At 40.6% G+C, this 21,647-nt stretch overlaps 1 protein-coding gene across 2 annotated transcripts in view; it reads right to left on the bottom strand.

Moving 5' to 3' along the window:
• The window catches only part of ttc27 (tetratricopeptide repeat domain 27), an 81,950-nt gene that overhangs the window by 53,348 nt on the left and 6,955 nt on the right, over positions 1-21,647 (bottom strand). For both annotated transcript variants that reach the window (XM_079168931.1, XM_079168930.1), the window contains exons 2-7: positions 18,056-18,227; positions 14,364-14,490; positions 10,469-10,609; positions 7,455-7,557; positions 3,526-3,684; positions 3,052-3,191 (exon numbers count right to left, since the gene is read on the bottom strand). In XM_079168931.1, coding sequence (XP_079025057.1) covers positions 3,052-3,191; positions 3,526-3,684; positions 7,455-7,557; positions 10,469-10,609; positions 14,364-14,490; positions 18,056-18,227 — 842 coding nt within the window. The remainder of the gene's footprint in view (positions 1-3,051; positions 3,192-3,525; positions 3,685-7,454; positions 7,558-10,468; positions 10,610-14,363; positions 14,491-18,055; positions 18,228-21,647) is intronic.

Here is a 21,647-nt window from a genome sequence, read left to right as displayed (position 1 = left end):
TCTCCAGGGAGGGAGGTCAAAAGCATGGGATGCATATTTTATCATTTATCAGAATTATATCATTTATATCATATAGAATGTAGCATTTATTATGTTTGTAGTAGATTATCCATGAGGTTTCTTGCCAGAGAAAGTAGAACAGATGCCAAAACTCACCCAATAGTCACTAGCAGGCAGCGTGTCCTGTCTGTACAGCCCACTTTGTTTATGTGGCATTCGTGGCGCTTCCGTGATCAGTGTGAACCCTAAAAAGGCACATTTATTCCTCTGCTCCCCCTCAAGCCCACAGAGCATAATGAAACATTAAGAGTGGCCATCCTTCTCTTTTCTGCTGGTTGGTGCAAGTGTGTGTCAGCACACTGTGGTGCTCGGCACGCTTGGTGCTGGAGCTGTCACCGTGCAGCTGTGCGAAACGCCAACAGGAAGCGATTCAAACAAAATGATTTTTCATGTTCATAGTCACATGACGAATTGGTTGTCACAGTCTAACATGACAGACTCAAAAGGGAACATACTCTAGTGCAGTGGTTCTCAAATGGGGGTAACCTGAAGGCACTCCAGGGGGTACGTGAGATTTAAAAAATATATATAAAATTAGCATCCTTTCAAAAATCCTTGAAAAATAGTTTATTAAATATTCAATATAAAATATATGTTCATAAACTTAATTTTCTATTCAGTAGGCTATTCAATTTCATTATCCTAAACAATGCGATCTTCAGGGTTGACAGTTTAATAAATCACTGATCTTTTTTCAACCAAAAAAGCTTTACGCTGGTTAGGAAGTACTTGTCTGGAAATAGTTTTCACAGAGGGTACATCACTGAAAAAAGGTTGAGAACCACTGCTCTAGTGCACAATGGCCGAACTACAAAAGACATTTAGCAACTGAGTTTAGTATTCGTATTATATGACTTCCTTTCTAAAGATGTTGCGTTTTTGCCTGTACGGGAGCGTTTATGAATATCCACTCATCCATTTCAAAATGCTTTGAGTTTCGTGTACATGACAATTATTCTGTTGATATACTGTATTGATAAAGTACATGTGCATCAGTGTGTCTGAATACTGTTTACGGGTATGTTTACATATGAGCATTTATGCATGTATGAATAATGTACCTGTATCTATCCGCGTATGCATGACTTGTTTGAATGGAATGTTTGAACTGTGAAGCTTGAGTATAGGTGGAAAGTTTGGCTTGTAGATGTAGTCAATTCTTTGATTGATTCATGATGTTGAGGCACTTCTGTTTTTATGATTTATCCATTTTAACTTTACAGAAATTAGTTTCATTATTCAAATAATTAAATGTATTATTCATACATGAGTGCATGCATTTCTTTTTTTCCCCCATAAAGAAAATTATTAATTTCCAAAGCAACAAAAAACTGTTCTTAAAGCACAGTTTTCTTGTTCTATGAAACACTTGTTCTATGAGCTACACGTCAGTAAAACGTACTTTGACTTTATTTCTTAGAATTAGACAAAAAATAGGCTGCTGAACCTCAATAACACGAGACTTAACTTGATCACTGGACCAGATGTATACCACTGATATTCTGTTCCCAATCCTAAAACAACAGAAGGATGGAGAGTGGAGCGTGCAGTGCATGGGAATTCCATTGGGTCAACCGTAGCAACAGACGTCAGATGGTATTAAGGCTCCAGAGGTGGACGTCTCCCTCTGCTGATGATGCTGGGTAATACAAATGATTGCCCCCGTTGTACATTCTGGGCAGCAGAAAAGACCAAAGTGACCTCAAACACCTTGGTCTGTGCAAGATCCTCTCCCACAAACCAAAGAAGCAGTCAGCTGCAAAGTCAGTCAGTCAGAGAGCACTTAGGAGCTCCATCTTTAGAGATCTTGACTATTATGACGGTTAGAATGTTTTTATGCCAGACAGTTTACCCTCCTACTGTTAAAGATTGGTTTGTCTTGTCAAATCACAACAATGAATATATTTTCAGTCATGCACCATCAAATACAAATTACCTTTAGCATCCAAGAAATTGCAAACCATAACAGTGATTTCAATCCTAATAGTTCATAAAGTAACTATTGAATATATCGTGACCACTGTACATTATTTGGAAGGTCCTTGTTGGAGTCATAATGTAGTTTTGTTGTTTTCTTTTGTTTTTGAGGGTAACGAGGTGAATTTGTATGCAGTTCTGACATTGAACAGTGGGTGGCACATTAACCTAAAAGTGCATATAGTTAAGTGCCTGGTAATGAGAACCAGGTGTGTGTGGACGGGAAGACAACAGTTTTTGACCGTGTCAAGGTATCGTGTCAATGTGGCGTGTCAGCGTAGAGTCTCATGGTGATATATTATCCTGTCAAGTATCCTATGTTGTTCTGTTATGGGGTCAATATGCAACCAGAATAAATGGATCAACGGATCGAAAGAAAGACAGCGCATTGGACAATGAAATGTTTGTGGAACACGCGTCCGATCAAGTTCTCCCGTTCGCCCCCCAGTGGCTTTAAGATATAAAATGGATATTGGTTAAAGTCACTATACACCTCATACCTGCCAATATAACACATTCTCTAGAGTGTTCATATACTTGCATAAGAGAAATCCTTCACCCTCTTGATAAACTAATGTGTCTTCAGGTGGTACTGTCCAACAATGTTCAAATACCTTTAGAAACAGGGATGGTGACTGTCACTTTTGAAAGAATGAATGAATAATGCAATTCACTATTGCTCAATTCAATAGACTCAAGGTTTCTGATGCTACAGCCTTGCTGGTTTGGTTTCATTTTAGCAATTATTTATCAGTTATTTGTTAATTAAAACAGGGGAGGTTTGTTTTGTTCACCTTACTACTAGCAAACGGCCCCATGAATGACTCTCTTGGTTCTGTGTCCAGCACCATGTATCACTGCACAACACCTTCCCACTGAAATGACCTACTGTGTATGAATGAAGGTTTGTTGAAACAGAGCTCAACAGTCAGTCATCTGAACAACAGAAGGTTCAAAGTGGTAAATGAAATATCAAAAATCACCAAGTTGAAAGAGGACAACAGAAGCACATACCTTGGGCAGGCTGGCTTGAGGAGTGGGGGTGGGACTGAACTCATCATCCACCCGGCCAGGCTGGTCCTGCTCTCTCTTGACCTCAAGAATGAGCTGAGCCAAGTACTTTTGCTGGAAATGGGTCCGCTTGCCAAGAGCACCTTGATTGACCAGATACAGTAAGTGTTTACTTTCAATCAAAGTATCACTAAGGCCACTAATATCAATATGGGCTCACGCCGGGTTCTGCTGGATGCAGAAGCGCCCGATCTATCATGGAAGATGGGGATCTGGCCACAGAGCTCCACGCCGCCACGTCCTGCACGAACTACCCAACTGGTTAACATGGGCGCCGAAAGGACGGGGGCAGCGCTTCTCCGAAAATCACAGCGCGTCTGCGTCTAGTGTGAACCCGGCGTTAGGAGGATCATCAGCCGGTATGACAACAACCTGCAAGTCATTCGCTTCGACCAGATGATGCTGTACTTTACGTACCAGCCGTGTTGATATTCAGCCCTGAGAGCTCCTGGGCCTTCTTGATGTGTTCCTTGGCTGGCTGGTAATCATAGTAGGTCAGAAAGGTGTAGACACACTCCAGGTGGAACTGTATAGCCAGGTTTCTCTGCTCCAACAATAGAGACTGACATTTCAGCACTGTGAAAGAAGACAGAGAATAATTAAATTTTTTTTCATCATCATGGACAAAAATCCTAATTGCTTCCTTGTTTTCTTTCCTTGACAAATAGTTATTTTCCTTTTAGTAAGCACTAAATAGCTAAACGGTGTCTCTGTCACACAGTGGTTTTCACACCGGACTAGAATGGAAACTGTAAAACTTGCATGCAGGTTCCTGAAACCCATAGCAACTGGAACATTAGGCCTTATGCAAGAACCACTCATACAAACATGACTTGAATTTTCTCATTTAAATTTGTAATCCAAATATGATATTGACGTCAGTTAAAATAAATTAGATAACTAACACAGGCCCCAAAGATGCTCTAGTCACCATTTAATCATCATCATTTCTGCCAATTTAATGACTGTTCTGTTTTACATTACTTTTTCTTATTGTCATATTTCAACACAGAAACTTGTACATATGTCATCCAATAATATGACACCTGTCATCTGTGACCACTTCTCACATCAGTCTTGGACTGCTTTGCTTTAGAAGACGTCTTTAAGCATTTAACTTCATATCAAACCATACAGAGCACATTTAAACAATGTTTTTGCTCTCAGGGAGGTTCTCTTTAGCCGAGACCGGAGGGAGCAAAGAAGAAGAGAGGAGGTGTATAATTAATGATCAGAAATCATACACGTTCATTCCCATTCAACATTAATGAAGCTCCACCAAAGTGGATGGCGCCCAGAGTGAGTAAGGAGAGAGAGACCGATTTACATGCAAGACATCTGTGTCACCTTTAGCACCGGTGATTTCACATCGCAGGAACATTCATTTCCGGTTGGTTGTGCGAGTTGTCGAGTGGAAGGGAAGAGAAACGCACTGAAAGCCAGATTATAGAATTATTCAGCCTCTTAAAAGACAAGTTTGGCTTTTAGGTAATCGTGATATTTTACCTATTTATCCAGACACATGTAGAGAGGCTTCCTTTATCTCTCTGGAAGCAGTGTGCAACATTTTCAGCCATGATAGCGTGGTTCTAGGGGTACTAAGTTTGTACACAGTCATGTTCCCCAGAGGATGAATCCTCATGACTTGGGTGATCCTCTGATTTCTCCATTCACGCCATCATCAGGTTGATATTTATATTTTTTAGTGAAATGTCAACAATTATCGGACGGATTGCCATGAAATTTGGTAGACAAATTCATGTTCCCCTCGGGACGAATTGTAATCGCTTTGGGGATCCAGTAATGAGGAACACTATTAGTTTAACACATCAAAGTGTGTTGACAGGTCTTCAGGAGTGCTACTGCAGATTTGTAAAACGTTGTATAGGTACTTTAGTCTCCTCAGAGGGAGCTGTGTAGTCTGATTAAAGTCCTAAGGTGATGCAACTTGTCAGCGTCTGTTGGGGCAAGTTTGAAAATGTAATAAATCTGGAGGTGTGGAGTTAAGCTATGCTAGGTGTGGATAAACTGCTTATTTCAGAACCTTCCAACAGCATCCAGACACGTGCAGAAGGCATTCATGAGTTGGTCCCACTCTGGGTAATTAAACTATTCTTGAAAGCTGACCGCTAAAAAATAAATTAAGTTGGTGAGTGTTGTTCTAGCCACGCATTGCCAGACCTTTCTCCACAGTGCTGAGGAGAAAGGTCTGGCTATGCCATCACCATTGGCTAAGGCAGCGCTATGCCCAAGATGCAGCAACGGTGCCCTTGGAAAATAGAATGACGGCTGAAATAGGCGACCAATGACAGGCTTACAACCACACATCCGGTGAGTCAGACTCGTGTTGTTCCGACCGTCCATGTTAATTATAGCAGTCAAACTAACTGAGGAGTATGAGTAAAAAGAGCACCATCTCACACCAAAACAAGAGCACACATCATGGCAGCCCCTCCACAGAGCTGCACGCTTTGTACAGCAGCCCACCTCTCCTCTCTCTAAAGGGACTGTGTGACCAACTGCTCATCTGGAATGAGCTGCATTTAATCAATACACTCAAGCAAGCAACGCTCCAGAGATGAAAAAGAACAATAATTACACAAACATCTGAAATGTCCTCTGATAATGACACTGCTGCTAGGCTTTGTGGGTAAAAATTATTGAGAGGGGAGAAAAATTCACATACTGAGGCACTGAATATTCTCTAAATCAATTTATCAAACACTTTTATAAAAAGTACTGTCTAGACCTGGTCTATATGAAAAGTGCCCTGAGATGACTTCTCTTTTATGAATAAATACAATTGAATTATTATTTAAATTATAATAAACAATAGCCTCAGAAGCTATTTCATTTTTTCACTGCATTCTGGCCCGATTCCACAATTTCAATAAGCATCACATCTCTCAAAACAAAGTGCTGCCTGTATGAACCTAATGTCTACCAACTGCTGCAGTGGGATCTGTGTAAACACTCAATCAAATGACACCCCTTGGGCTACATCTATCCTTCCAACCAAAATATTTAGCCCACAATGAAGAAAAAGGGTTGCTTTTTTCATAGTTTTCAAAACTCAACAGGAATTGTTTTTTTTAACCAAATTGACTGTAGGAAACATCATTAAAACAAAGACGTGTGTAAATCCCAATGAATAAGACCCATCATCTAGCCTAACAATAATCCAAGCCTCGTGTAGGTTATTTAGGTCATTCAGTGGATAGATGAGGGCTGCAGCCATCGATTATTTTAGTCATCCAGTTTTATACAGCATCGATTAATCGGATAAGAAATACTTACATTTTCATCTCATAAATTGAAAAAAATGTGCCGTCTTTCCTCTATATCACACTGCTGGACTGAGTGCTGAGCACTCGCACTGCAGTCTGGGGCTGCACGAATCATCCAGTCTGATCAAATCATATGGGCACAAAACCCACTAGACGACCTAAGGCAGTGTTCAGACCAACTTCAGCTCAGCTTCTTATTCATTCGAATGGTGCCAGTCAGGTGACAGTGAAGGAGTGCAAACGCAGAGGCAGAAAAACAAAGGGTCACCCTGCAAATTAGTTCAACCAGATTCTACTTTACTCGCAGAACAAGGCATTGTCTCAACAGTATCAGACGCTACATACCCCCACCAACAGAGAACTCCATCCCAACGTCCCTGTTCACACATAGACCCAAACCCTTTTTGGTGTGATGTGTGTCTGTAGTTGCGGCACTGTCCGTATAACAGAAACGGCACACAGATCAAGAGGCAGAGATACGATTTCTGAGCCCGCTTTCTTTTTGTAATTGTCGAACTTTTGGTCACAATTCTATTTTCTCCATTATATCAATCCATAGAAAGAAGGGAAACGACAGGGAAGTAAAGGGACAGTCAACAAGAGAGTGAATGGAAACATCAAGCATGCAAGATGTGGGCCAACCGGAGTAAAACTCATTCTCCCTCTGCTTTCAAACACTAAGCAGAACAGGATAAAACAAACACTGGAGCAATTGGCATTTACATGGGCATATTGCCACGGTGAAACTAATTATAACACTTAACAGACAAGGTGCCTTTTGGTAAAGTGTTTGTTTAGTGTAATACACAAGTGTTTGAAATGTTCCTTATTTTTATAGTGAAAATAGTTTGCTACGGTTGGGAGTTGGTAAAATGCTGCTTCAGTCCTCAGCAGAATGACAGTGTCCGTCTTTGACCACCGTCTGTTCAGAATAATTGGGTTTTTCTGCTGTATTGAACTTGCACCGAACCATGTCTCCAAATCTGGGTACGAAATGGGTATGATTCTGTGTACCATTACACTCCTAGTGCATTGATGGCCACATTAGTGTTCACAGACCTTTGTCAATGCTGCTTTGGGCCACGTCTAGGAGCTGTGGAGAACGGGACTCCAGGATCTGCTGGTGCAGGCTGACGTAGCGCAGAGTCCACCACGGGAGCAGCTGAACGGACACATGAACAAAAACAAGAGAAGAAACTAATTAGAACATGTGAGAATAAATGACAAAAATGTTCAGTTTTTAAATTGAATTAAATGAGACTTCATGAAGAAAGAAATGGGAGCAGTAAGGAAAAGCTCTGATGAGGATTTTCAGTCAGATGCCTCAATAGCTAACTTGTTTTGCATTAGCTGAAAATCCTATAAAGGTGTGGAAATAATGGAAACTGTTTTATCCAACTAAAATCATAAAATGGAAATTTGTTATTTTTCATTTCTCTGTGATTTAAATAACACACCATACCTTTATCTGAGAAAGAACAGACTTTTGTTAAAAAATAAATAAATGGCCCCTTTAGCACAAACAAAACTAACTGGAGCAAAGTGCTGACCACACACTAAAAACAGCCAACTCCATTGCTTTTTTTGGGTCTGACCAGAACACAAAGTGGCAGGGAGAAAATCTATGTCTTGCAGCCATATAAGTGCTATATTTCCTCTTACACCAAACCCCCCGTACACCCTCCTGTTCCTGTTCTGCTCTGATAAAGTGGAAGTGAACCATGTAAAAATGTTATGCGTGTGTCAGGGAGGATATCTCCCACCTCATTTCCAATGCAAGATGACCCCATCCTCTGCTGGGTGGTTACATGGAGGTTTAATTGTCTGTCTCACTGAATCAATATCGTCCAGCACACACACACTCTAACTGAGCATGGTCACACACATATTCGTCATGTCAGCAGCACACACATGTTCATCTGTCTCCTGACCGGCAACGCTTCTTTCTCCCTCCATAGTTACTGTGGTAACATGGGCTAAGAGCGGGGGAGTGGGTTGGAATATGAATGAATAGAGTTGGGTGGTGGGGTCATGCATTTAAAGGCCTGGCAGCCCAAACAGAATGGTGCTGCTAATGAATTCTCATATCCCTCATTGGTATGTTAAGTGTAAAGTAACTAAATCACCTATAGCAGAAAAGCATTGTTGCACTTGTGTCCACATCGTCACTGGTGATTTCAGACCAGGCATTCGATAACTGATGCCAAGCACGTCTTCTGACGTCAGACTCTGCCCTACGCGACTTCACTTTAATGTGCTCTTTAGAGCCTCAGACTTATGGAGAGCTGAGTGACAGCCTGTGTTTACCCTCTTTGACATTTAGCTTTTGGATATTTACATATGGTACCATATGCAAATGTGCAAGAGGAGCCCAGAAGCTGAGCTTGTTAAGTGGCCCTTCTTTAATAACCAGTCTGCTGGAAACTCAAGTGTGGGACCATGAGCCTCTATGGCGACAGAGGTACTGCCAAATGGTTAGATTAAATTAAACAAGTCTTTTTAGTACATTTACAAAGCTAGATGTGTTCAAGAATTCACATCAAGTATATACATTCAAGGAATGCATCATTTCAATGACCAGTAACGTTTTAATATCACCACGCATCATCAGGTAAAGACAGACCAGCGATAATGTTCACCGTGATGCAGTGACAAAAAATGGATCTGTTTTTTTAAAGGAAAAGGTGAGAACTCAACTCTACCGACGCAGCACATCTAGCTGCAAGTCACGCTGTGTTGTCACTGTCAAAGATGGCCAACCACTTTGAACCTACCAATGGCTCTTCAGAAACCTAAGGGAGACTATGTCCATATTTGATACAGTCTATGGAGACAGTAAAAGCTCCAAAGCACATGTTGTGACCCTAAATACATTCAATTTGGATTAATTATGGCTGGCAGTGATGCGCGAGGGTCAGCAGAATATTTATTTGGGTCAAATAAAATAAATCCTCGGAAATTTCTTAAGAAAGTGGGTCTTAAGTTACAAGAAATTGAGAAGCCCTGATTTATTGTACCTTTAACCACCAACAACTGTGATGTCACAAGGTGAAAAGCCAAAGTCAGTCAGACTCAAACTGTTACAATTTATTTTAAATCTGCAGTTAGTTCATGAAAAATACAACCTTCTTGAAGATTAGATGCAACGTTTCTGGAAATGTGAGGAGCTTACACATAAGTAGTGATGGTTCCTTCCGTGTCGAGGCTTCCAAGCGTGTCGCGTAATCAGGATTTTTGTGAAGCACATATCGAGGCTTGTGTTGATGATGTATGTGGTGACATTCGAAGCCTTGCGAGCCGACCGTACCACGTGACTGATTCAGGAAATGGTTCGCGGGTTTGGCGTGCGATTAGAAATATAAGGGGCAGCGAAACGCAATGGATCCCCCCTCACATTTTGTGGACTTGGGACTTTATTGCGCGTTTGCTTGCAATCTATTCGAGCATCACAAACATCATTCATTTAATTCAAAGCCATGGTGTCATTATCATCACTCTGCCTGTTCTACATTTATTGTCCACTTAATGGCGCAGTAGAGCAGATGAAGCACCATGAAGCTTCAGCCCATAAGTGAACCAATTGGATGGAAAGCTTCAATGCTTCATGAAGCTTCATCTCACCATCACTGCACATAAAACAACATACACGATCATCCTGAAAGAAACTCTACGATCATTTACTGACTGATGTCTCTGTAGTGTTTTAAAGATCAGTTCTAATTTATTTTGGCACAGTTAAGATAACAGGTGACTGCATCTCACAATGTCTATTGGGTTAAAAGCTCAGAAAAACCTTCGAGTTGGGATTCTATTTTCAGTGTTAAACCAGTACCAGCAAATTACCTTATTTTTAATTTCTATGGTGCTGCCATTCTGTAGAGTTCTGAGTCTTGAGTTTAATTTACCAAGTTGGAACATAAACTATACTTGCTTACGGCCATTAAAACACAATCGTCCTCAGGCTGGGCTTGCCTGATGAAACACCATTTAGAAGCACATGCACGAATAGATACTATAACATAAAAAATGCTCAAATGTTCTTTTATCATCAAGCAAAAGAAATTAAGCATTACCTGGAGGCTGTCCATCTTCGAGGAGCACTTGGTGAGAATAACCCTGGCCAGCAGGAGGAGGAAGGGGTTAGCCACCAGGCTGTACACAGACTCCCCATCCAGGAGCAGGCTGGAGTGAATGGCCTCAACCACAGTCTGGGGCTGCCAGTCAAAGATATGCAAATGAGTTTAGTCATCTCTATTGAAAGGTCTGCTACTACAGCTGTTAAAGTGATTTATGGAAATTCCGGTAAAAATAAATTGAACAATAGATTTTTGTTTTTTAACAATTACGACCAAGATACATACTACGAAGGATATTTTGAAGTTGAAAAATCAGCTCTCTGTAATGGTGATACTGTTTATGAATGACCTCAGCCCTAGTTTGGTATTTATGTACTGCAATTTCTTGCACACAGATATAACTGCAATAAGCAAATATGGGCTAATAATCCTGCCTTGCCGATGTATCTCTCTACTTCTAGCTTTAAGTTAGTTTAGATGAAGACCAGAAGCCTCTGCCAGGGAAGTTCCAGTGGCCTAGAGACACAAGCCATTCAAGTTCCCTTCAGTGAAGAGTGCGTGTATTGAAAGCTCTGCTTATTAATACACACCTTTGCACACTCAAACTGTTAAACCCAGAAGCAATTAAACATTCTCTTTTTGAATACAGTGACTTGTGCACTATAGTTATTCATCCATTGTCAGCCGTTTATCCAGATCTGAGTCATAAAGCAGAGTAGCCATGATTTCCAGAGGCTCCCACTGGAGGATTCAAAGGTGTTCTGAGATAAGATGGGATATATGATCCCTCCAGCGTGAACCCAAGTTCTCCACTCAGATGACCAAGCCAAGCATACCTGCATACGGCGGCGTCGTGTCCCTTACTGTGATGCCAGACACATACTGAGGAAAACTAGTTTCAGCCGCTTGCAGTCAAAATGTTATCCTTTCTGTCACTAGCGAAATACAAACATTCACAGATGAGGGTTGGAAGGCAGGTCGACCGGCAAATCAAAAACTATGTCTCCAGGCTTAGCTTTCTCTTTACCACAACAAGCCAGCACAAGAGCTCTTTTCTTTAGCTAGCCGCTAATTGTGTCTGTCTGCCGTTTGGTGCTTGGCAGGTAGTGTACAGTTCATTAGAGCTTCCGTTTCAACCATCAATTAATCAACAATCAACTGCCATTTGATTCACTGAACAGATCAAGAGGTGGTCATTTCAGTATCAATATAAAACCTTGATTAGTGCAGCTTTATAATGAATGTTTAAAGTAAAACAATCCACTTAACCACATTTTCCCCTCGATGGTTTGTTCATTCTAACGTCCAGCATTTATCCACTGAAGGCACCCTAACCTGAGCCACCTTCCATGTGTCCTCATCTACCTCCCTATCCAGTTGTCTTTTCTTCTAGTAACAGTGCAGTCTGTCCAAAGCATGAATGCTGAGAACTTCCTGCGTGACCGTTCAAATGAATGACCAAACACTTTCCAATTGTGTGTATATTAAAAAAAAGAATAAATATTTGATCATTACATAGCGATAGTTCTAATGCGCACATACTTATCTCACATGTTCATCTCATTTACACAGAATAAATGTCCGTATGGTTTCATACTTATCTATAGATTTCTCTCCAACATCTAATGCTGACTCAAAATGTTTATGACCACATTTGCCACGTTATATAATTTTTTAGCTGTAAATAACAATGAGCCATGGTGATCACACTCAGCATGGTACACTTTTAAGATCCTTGTGAATTAGATTCTGGAGTGCGATAAATTCTCTTATTCCTAGATGAATTAAATCCATACAACACTGGCTTTCCCCTGAGCGATCATGCATGGAATTAAGACCTGTGTAAAAACACAGGATCCTTGGTGTGACAGCACAGATAAATCATTGATGCCAAAGGAATTACTTTGATAAAATAAATGGCCGTCTCTTCTAGTGTAATAGTAGTGTAAAACACTATTCAGCCTTCAGCAGTGACGAGAGGAAGCAATCTCCTCAACTCGGTGTAATTAGGACCCCAGAGACGCTTCATTACTGGAAACCTCTCCTGCAGCTCTCTGCTCTACTCTGCTCTAATCTTCAAATACAAATTAAAATAATATACAGCCCATCAGTGCAGCAAGGACAGCTTTAATAGTTTAGTTTTTGTTTCCATATAGTAATCAGGGATAGACTAATATCTTAAGGCACTGGCCTCACGGGCTGTCAAGTCCCAAAGTACGAATTTGATGGTCCAAATATAAACTTCCTCAACAATACTTCAATAAATTAATAGACATTACCAGAAAGAAAATACATAATTATTTATAATTGAAAACTCAAGTTCTTTGTTCAATTTTGAACAAGAGGTTGGTGCGTGAAACTTCACAAAAATAGAACGTTCCGTGAAGAGGCCATAATCGTTTTTGTGTCAGTTCAATATAGGCTTTTGAATATTGGTGATCGTATCATATGTCACCAACAATTTGCTTTTCCTGCACCGATAAAGAATTTGAACTAGCTTATGTCAGAACTAACATTTTTCAACATAATTGCATTGCTAGGCAACATCTTGGGCCCATGTTTACTTCCAATCAGCCGATGCCCTTCACATACACTGCACCAGAAAACTACAACGACCTTTGACTGCCAGGTTGATGAGATATCGCATTCAGGAGAATAGGACGGCTGGACGGACGTCCAGATGTTTGTGGTGGAGCGGCGTGTCCACGCGAGTAGTTGACGATATGAATAATGATATGGAGACTTGGATTGTGATATTAAAGGTGAGATAATAATCTTAAACAGAACACGATGCTATGATATGGTCGCACCATGCACACACAGACTTTTGCAATTTGTTTGAATAGGAGACATAGCTATTAAATCTTTTGTTATTAATGTTTTAATATTTTAAATACAATGTTGACACTCTTATATAAATGTTTATTCATGTAACTAACTGTATTGCATCACAAGTTGCTGAGCCACGGATTGCCAACCTTGAATAACCCGATTGGACAATATGAAAATTGAAATTGACTGAAAGCTACGAGTTTGGAAAGACTAAGGTAACAGACATGTTAGGATTTAACTATCAATATTTTGTGCAAGTCAAAAGTCAATCCTGGTACTTACAATTGGATAATGTTTTACATTTGGACGATTACAAGAAATTGTGCTCAGTGTAAAACCCTTAACAGGCTTTGCATTTCATTGAGAGTGGGCCCACTCCAAATTCCTTTTTTAAATATCTTTTACATTCTAAAAATACAGTTACTACACTGTGAATGCATCTGAAATTGATCAGAATATTAATCCTAGAAGTAATGTTCACTACTATTTTTTGGAGCACAATAGTTGCATTACTCTGGTCCTCCATTCATCCATTATATCAGTTTGTCAGGACTGCCAGAGTAAATATGACAGAACATCAATGTCTTCATGAGGTCTTACAATTTGCATTTTGTGACTTAAAAAATGTTTTTGAAATGATTTCAGTTGATGAATTTTAATGTATTTGTAAATTTGGCCTTGACACAAACGTATCAACACGTCAAGATGGTAAATAGACTTGTACGGAGCTTTTCTAGTCTTTCCGACCACTCAAAGCGCTTTCACACAGCTTGTCATTATTCACCCATTCATACACTGATGGCAGGCTACCATGCCCACCATCAGCACTAACTAACATTCACACACCGTAGGCACAGCTACGGGAGCAATTTTGGGGTTAAGTGTCTTGCCCAAAGACACATCGACATACGACCAGCAGAGCCGGGGATTGAACCGCCGATCCTTTTGATTGCTCTCCAGTTAGTTTGCCCCCAAGAGTGAGTTTAACTTTTCAGCAAACTGGCCAGTATAAAAATCAGTGCTGCAGGACACAAAAGCAGGTGTAATGATAGCGTCATACCTGAGAGGAGAGCAGGGCCTGGGGCAGCACGTCAGAGATATGGATGGAGAGAGGAGGACCAGTCCAGTTACTCTGGGCAAACATGTGGAGGCAAGAGACAGCCAGGGCCATCACCGCCAGCTCCCTGCTGCAGGAGAGACAGGACGCACACTGGACTTAGTGGACAGAAACACTGGAGAGAAGAAATTATATCTAAAAGATGCTTAAAGGTTTCAGAATTCAGAAAAACATTCTCTGGGATTTATAGATGCTCACACAATTGTATAGAAAAGCACAGGGACAACAGTCTTTTTCACTCTCCAGGCAATTAGAGGGATTTAAAAACAGGCAACCACCAGCGACATGCTTTGCTGCTTTTCTATTAGGCTGAGGAAGTGATGGAAGGTGATAGAGAGGAAACGGATCCAAAGGGAGGAGGAGCAATATGTGCTACATTCAACATTTACTCACAGGCAGTTCTCCCCTGAGAGCCAGTGGGGAGATGTTAAGCTGTCCTTATTAAAAATGAATAATTCACAACTAAAAGAATAGAGGCGGTGAGAGGAGAACAAACAAGCACTCTTGAGAACAGCTTTGTGCTACGCTCAACTACTTTCACTGGCAAACCCGCATCATCACTTCATATTTATTGTTATCATTAATAGAATATTACTGGAATCACAATTAGCCATCCATGTCAAGGTGTTTTTCAAATTTTAAGTTCACATCTTTTTGCCGAAGAAAGAGGTACTCTTTTACTCTCCAAGCCTCTGAGTGGGCGTGGCTGTGCTGGGACAGCCAATAGGACAGGGCCACAACGTAAACCAGCTGGCCCGAGTAACCGTTGCCTACCAGCCAAGGGAAGATATCGTTTTGTGTCAACGTTATTGAAAAGATAACCGCCGCATCATTGAGCAGCTAATTTGACAGGAATGACGCTGCACAATAATCATCAAACTTTTGTAATTGCTTTTTTATGTATTTCTTGTTTTAGCTGATATATAATATATATAGTTGTTTCACTCTTAGGGACTTGTAGCATTATTATTCCTTAAGAGTTAATGCAGGTACACACACACACACACACACACACACACACACACACACACACACACACACACACTATCATATTTCTTGTAAAAACATCTTGTCAATAATATTTTACATAGTCATTTCTTACACATATTCATTTTATGTTCTCTGTAATATTTTACAATATTATTATTATAATATAGGTGGAGGCTTCAAATAAGCCCAGTTGGCTTTCTGCCTCTTCCTGCACTGTGATATTTATTTATGTTTGTGCAGTAAATGCAGAGGCATCTGCATAGTCCTGTAGATTACTTTGTCAAAACCTCCTGGATCCGATCCCAATGTTTCACTGGTACCTGAAGCCACACGCTCCCACACCTCCCTTAAGGTATCTTCTTAAGAAAGCGGATGATAAAAAGGAACGTATGCTTGACCTGATACTCATACTCTACCTGTGCACGTCATGGGCAACGCAAAATCCTATTTAGTCCATTATACTTCAGCATGATTAGATAAACAGTTCTGAAACCACAAGGATATTTGTAACAGAGGGAATTGCTGTGTTTGTGCCATGTTTCTACACAATCCCAACTAGGGAGTGCAGAGGTGCCTACCTGATAGATGTGAAATGCTACTGGAAAACGCTGCATTGACATATGCAGATGTGAGCAAAACAATGTAAAGTTTTAGTTCAATTTAAAGTCTGATAGATTTGAAAGGACATCACAAACAGAACCCAAGAGAAAACATTATGCTTCAGCTTAACTTCACACAGGTCATCAAGATGACTAGACTTTTATCACTTTTGCTCTTCCCCTCTAAAGGACTGGATCCTAAGTCTCTTAATTGCATCACCGTTTCCCCTCACTTGCATCTTTTCCTTGCGTTTAGTCGTTTCGTTTTAGTCCCTCCCACCAGGAATGCATGGAGAGACGCAACCATGCGAGGAGAGAGGAAACGAGGAAATATGTTTTAAGAGACATGAGACGTCCTTTCCTCAGTATCGTCACGTGAAGTGACGTCTGTTTCTGATGACGGCGGGTCAGCTGATCACAGCTGGAGACTTTTGATAGTTTGTGTCTGCTCACATGATCATTGTACTTATACTAATAAAGACAGTAATCATCACTGTCAGAGTAGAGGTGTGTTCTTTCTGTAGCCTGTTACCTGTTAAACAAACTGCATTGAGTATTTAAACTGTTCTGTGTCCTGTTTATAAGCGCAGGACCAATTTCTACAGCAGAATGAGTTTGTCATATTTATTTATTAATTGCTTTGAAATTCTGATTGTGACGTCATTATTAATTCACCCAGAATATGATTAGTTTCTCTTGAACACTGGAATTCATTTACTAGGCTCAACGTTTTGAGGAAATTTAAATGATAAAACTCATCAAACCCGACACTCAGGAACGATCAGCCTCACGTGACTGAATGAAATGATGATAAATGATGTAAAAACGTATTTCATATCTCAGCTCTCTCTGACTTTAATTGTTTCCATAATAAGAGTTATTGAGGGAAATATCAGATCAAGAAAAAACAAATCTTTCTAATAAATGAAGAAAGTTGTTTGTGGTCCTTTTGTTGTTCAGTCTCCAATGAACATCTATTTAAACCAGACGGTGAATCAGAAAACTAATCAAATATAAAACTTGAGTTTAACCTCTGATCTGTCTTCACTCTGGTATGAAAGTGATGTTGAGAACAATCAGATCAGTCTGATCAGCTGCAGCGTCCAATCACATCACTGATGAGGGGGCGTGTCTTAACTTAAAACACTTCCTGGCTCATGGCTCCTCAGAGATCCCTCCTCACTGCCGTCAATATGGCAGCGCAGAACAACTTCCGGTTCAAGCGAGGATCGAGGAAACGACAAATAAGGGACTTGGGATGTACCCCCAGTTAGCGCTGGGCGGTATACCGGTTTAATTTCCCGTATGATGTGAATTTTTCACACACCGCCATCGGTGCATAGCCGAAACAACTGCGGTCACTCTTCAACTGGCACCAAAATATATTGTTCTCCGCGGAGGGCGTAACGGTCGGAGCTAGTTGTCTTAAGTGTATTGAGAGGGACCCCTAGTCATGGTTATAACAACAATTAATAACCCACAACTAACGCTCTTTAACAGGACAAAACACCACAGCACACAGCAACAGTTTGTGACACAAAGAATTTGTAACACTAATAATTGTACATTTATAAAATCACACCGCCGAACTGCTGGGTACAGCTCGCTAGCTAGCTAGCCAGCCCGGTAGCACAACAGTCTGCTAACAGCTGGGAGAGGCTCCGTCGCTACCGTAACGCTACATTAACAAACAGAAAAGAGCGATGCAGGATGAACAACGACAGACCGGAGATGCACCGATAGTCTGTGCCCAAGAGAGGAGCTGGGTCTGCTGTTTGGAAGTGTTTTAGTTTTAAAAAGTCTTTATACATGACATTAAAAAGTTTTTATATTCTATGTACTTCTGACAGTAGAGTAAGAAACCATAAACCTATATAAAAACAGTCAATGAAAAACTAAAATACCGTGATATACCGTGAAACCGGCAGAATCTTAAAAAATACCGTGATACAACTGTTTGGTCATACCGCCCAGCACTACCCCGTGTGAAAAATGGCTTAATTATCTAGTTGATTTGTTGGCTGGTGTTCCTCCCTGCTGTATTACCTTTTGGTGTTGTCATCGTCAAGGTACTGCAAGACCCGTTTCTCCAGGTAGGCCTCGATGTCCTCCCCCTCGCTGCAGCTGCCATCTCCAGTGAGCAGATCTAACACCTGGGGGCTCAGCAGAACAGCCTCAAAGTCCCCCTCCATCAAGGACTCCAGCAGGGGGCCCGACTCTGGAAGAACACAGCTTAGAGTTCACATTGAGCATGTGCTTACAAGTCAAGTTCAATTAATGTGACCACATGGACACAATGTCATCAAACAGTGGCCACATATATATATGCACAAATATATCCGACACTGATGATGCAGGGTATTGTGTGTACTGTGTATTTAAACTGACTGAATGCATTGAAGCCCTATTAATCTGAAGAAGGTGAACCTCAATTACGATTGTACTCTTTGTGTTGTGTTTTAAATACTAAATGCTCCGAATGGAACAAGAGTATCTAGAGCAAGACATAAAATGGTTTCATTTCAAGACTCCCTCATTGTTTATCTGCACTTTTCCACCAGGTCAATTTAGCTCATCAACCTGTCTACTGAGAAGAGAGACATTGACTATACTATACAGATTGCGTTTAATCAAGAGCATTTAGAAAACTGCTGTGTTAATACATTTTGTCTAATTTCTTTCGCAGCTTCTCAACAGAAAGCGACAGGCAATGGTGAGGAAAGAAAGTGCCGCGCTCCGCCTCAAGCATCTTGACAATTCATCTCCCCACATTTGTCCGATATTGTTTTGCAGTGATTTTTAATCTAACGCCATATTCTCATTAATGCAGTGAGCCTACTGAACAGTTCTCCACAGAGAAGAGTGTGAGCGTTTGGCTAGTTAACTCTCCCACACCACCACACACTGCGTTGTGTGTTGAGGAGGGCCAGCCGAAGAGGCTGATGGTGAAAAATATTGATTTATGAAAGGACAGAGGGCGGCTGCTGGGCCGCTGCTTCCCGACCAGAAATAATTGTGGTGTGCTCGGTTCAACATCTCCCAGCCTTTCATTAGCTTTTTATTTGAGGAGGGAGACGGGCTTGGCTCATTAGCATTGATTGCTTTGTTTTCCCCCAGTGGAGAGAACAGAGAGAGAGAGAGGCGGTAAGTAGCTGGTGTTTTGAGCTGCATGACGAGACCCGGCTAACTCAACAGTCCAAATGTCTCCATGACAGACCTTACACATGCACACAAAATAAGACGAGTACTGACAAAACAAACACCGTCAGCTTCAACCATCCTCCATGATTGTCTCTGCAAAAACCAAGAGAACATTCAGCCAATCTCCAGACAACTCGGCATGCCTCAAATGCTAAATCTAATACGCAATCTCGTTTGCTGCTTAGGGAATTTAAACAGTTTCTGGCTGACTGGCGCAGCTTCATGAACAGCATTTAAACCAGGGGTCTCAAACTCAAGGCCCGCGGGCCGAATCCGTTAAAAAAGTTACAAAAATAAAGTAAAAGTTAGACTTGATGATAAAAATATCCCCATAGTCAAAATTAGGAGATAGAAAGTCGAAGTTATGAGATAGAAAGTCAAAAGTATGAGATACTTAAACACAGTCATAGAAGCAGCTCTTTGGCTCGATCATGCTCATTTAATTTTGGCAGCCAAAATCGTGATCGCGATTAAAATTTGTTTATTTGTGCAGCCCTAATGCGGTGGCCATTGTTTGTTTGTTTTAAATCAAGGAAACACTTTTCTACAACTTCCCTGTTGACTTTCAATACATCAAATGAGTTGGGAGGCTCCTGTGCCATAAAGAACAGAGGTGGTGTTGAAAAAACAGTGGACTCTGGAGAGCGCTGAGGGATTTACCTTGCAAGATTAGGACTGAATTAAAACAGTAGATGGTGTTTTGAACCATTTTCAACCATAAAATGCAGATTACTATAAATTTGGTAAAAATGTCAACAATAACACCAGCTATGATGTGTTTCGTCAAAGTACAGTTATATCCTTTAGTCCTGCTTAAAAAAATACATTTAAGTGTGCAGTTACTCTTTAAATAAACAACCAAAACAGTAAAGCTAAGCTAAGACGGTGGACCAAAATGTTGCTCAATTGCTTGCTTAGTCAAGTTGATTGAAATAAACCCACCCAATCCATGAAACTCGATAATCAAATGCTTAAATTTAGAGATGACTGGGGTAAAAAATGCAGATGGAGGAAAAACAATACAAACGTTAAATGTAATAGAAGAAATTTCACAAAACAACGAGGACGACGCAGCATGGAATCTTCTTGACCACACTGAGGCAGTGCTAGCTGGACTAGCTAACAATAGCAGAGACATAAGACATCTCAAGAGCTCCGAGACAAGTTAAAAATATTCAAAGATGATCTTGTGACTTCAATAAAACAAGAAATCGCTACTCTCAAGACAAAACATTGACCACAAACTCCTGCAAAGTAACAGAGTTACAAGAGCAAAAGTCAAGCATAACTGAAGCTTAGGTGGGCAAACGACTTGCAAGTGAAGATAATGAACCAGACACACCAGATGCTAAATTAAATAACTGAACTTTAAGCGAGGTCACAGAGAAATGATACAATTTTCAGTGATCCAAAACGAGATAGGGCACAATGGACGGAAAAGTTAATAAGTTGATTATTCTGTTGTTTCAGTCATAGAAGTTTAAGATGCGTTTAATTTATTAGTTAGTTCATGTTTTTTCATGCTGAATGTCTTATGTCCAAGAAAATTATGAGCCCACCTCTGGTAAACAAGATTTAAAGTGATGCTTTTGCATGATTCTTTGTGGAGAAACTTTTACAAATCTGTCAATTAAATGTACTAATCTATCAGTCAACAAATAATTTCTTTGGTTGAGGATAGCCCTAGAAAAGTTACAAGAACACCAAAGGAGATCCTAAAGTTAATCATTTGCCAGTAGAGGAAACATGGCTCAACAAATATTGATATAGCTTACTATTGTGATACGTTTCTTTAAACGACAGTGTAAAATAAGCCCACGACTATCGATTCTTTTTTCCCTTTAAATTGAATCCCTGTGTGTCAAACAACCTCCTCTTCCTCTCCTGTAACACTAGATGTAGCTGCTCATTTCCTTCAAAGCTGAGACCAGTGACCTCCCGGCCTGTCACATGATCCGGCCAAAATCACAACAAGGCGCCTCACAAGCAAGCGGCCGTATACTGTAGAGCGGCGGGATGTGATCCCTAATCATTCCTGCCGACACATGATGGATGTAGCAGTGTAGTGTCCAATATTTACAAAGAGGTGACAGAATGTGTGAAAACATCGCTCCCCCTGCAGAGAAAGTAGCTCCGACGTGCGATATGTGAACGACTAGACCACCGATTCGAATGTTACGATTACATCACAACGGGAGCCGGACAGGCAGCAACATCACAGAGTTACTGAAAACTGAATCTTAAGAGAAACAAAATACAGTTAGCACAGTGTGTAAAGCTACCATTAGTCTTAACCCTCTTGAAAGGGATTTCACACATTCACTCAAGTAGTAAGGTAAAGGCTGAGTAATAAGTGTAAGATCAGAGGGGCAGATGTATCAGATCACAATGCCTTATTTGATCTAAAAAATACCGCAGTAACACTTCCTGCACAAAT

Source organism: Pholis gunnellus, assembly GCF_910591455.1.
Source record: "Pholis gunnellus genome assembly, chromosome: 11".
In the NCBI taxonomy this organism is placed as follows: domain Eukaryota; kingdom Metazoa; phylum Chordata; class Actinopteri; order Perciformes; family Pholidae; genus Pholis; species Pholis gunnellus.
This window is presented reverse-complemented; position numbering and strand designations above follow the sequence as displayed.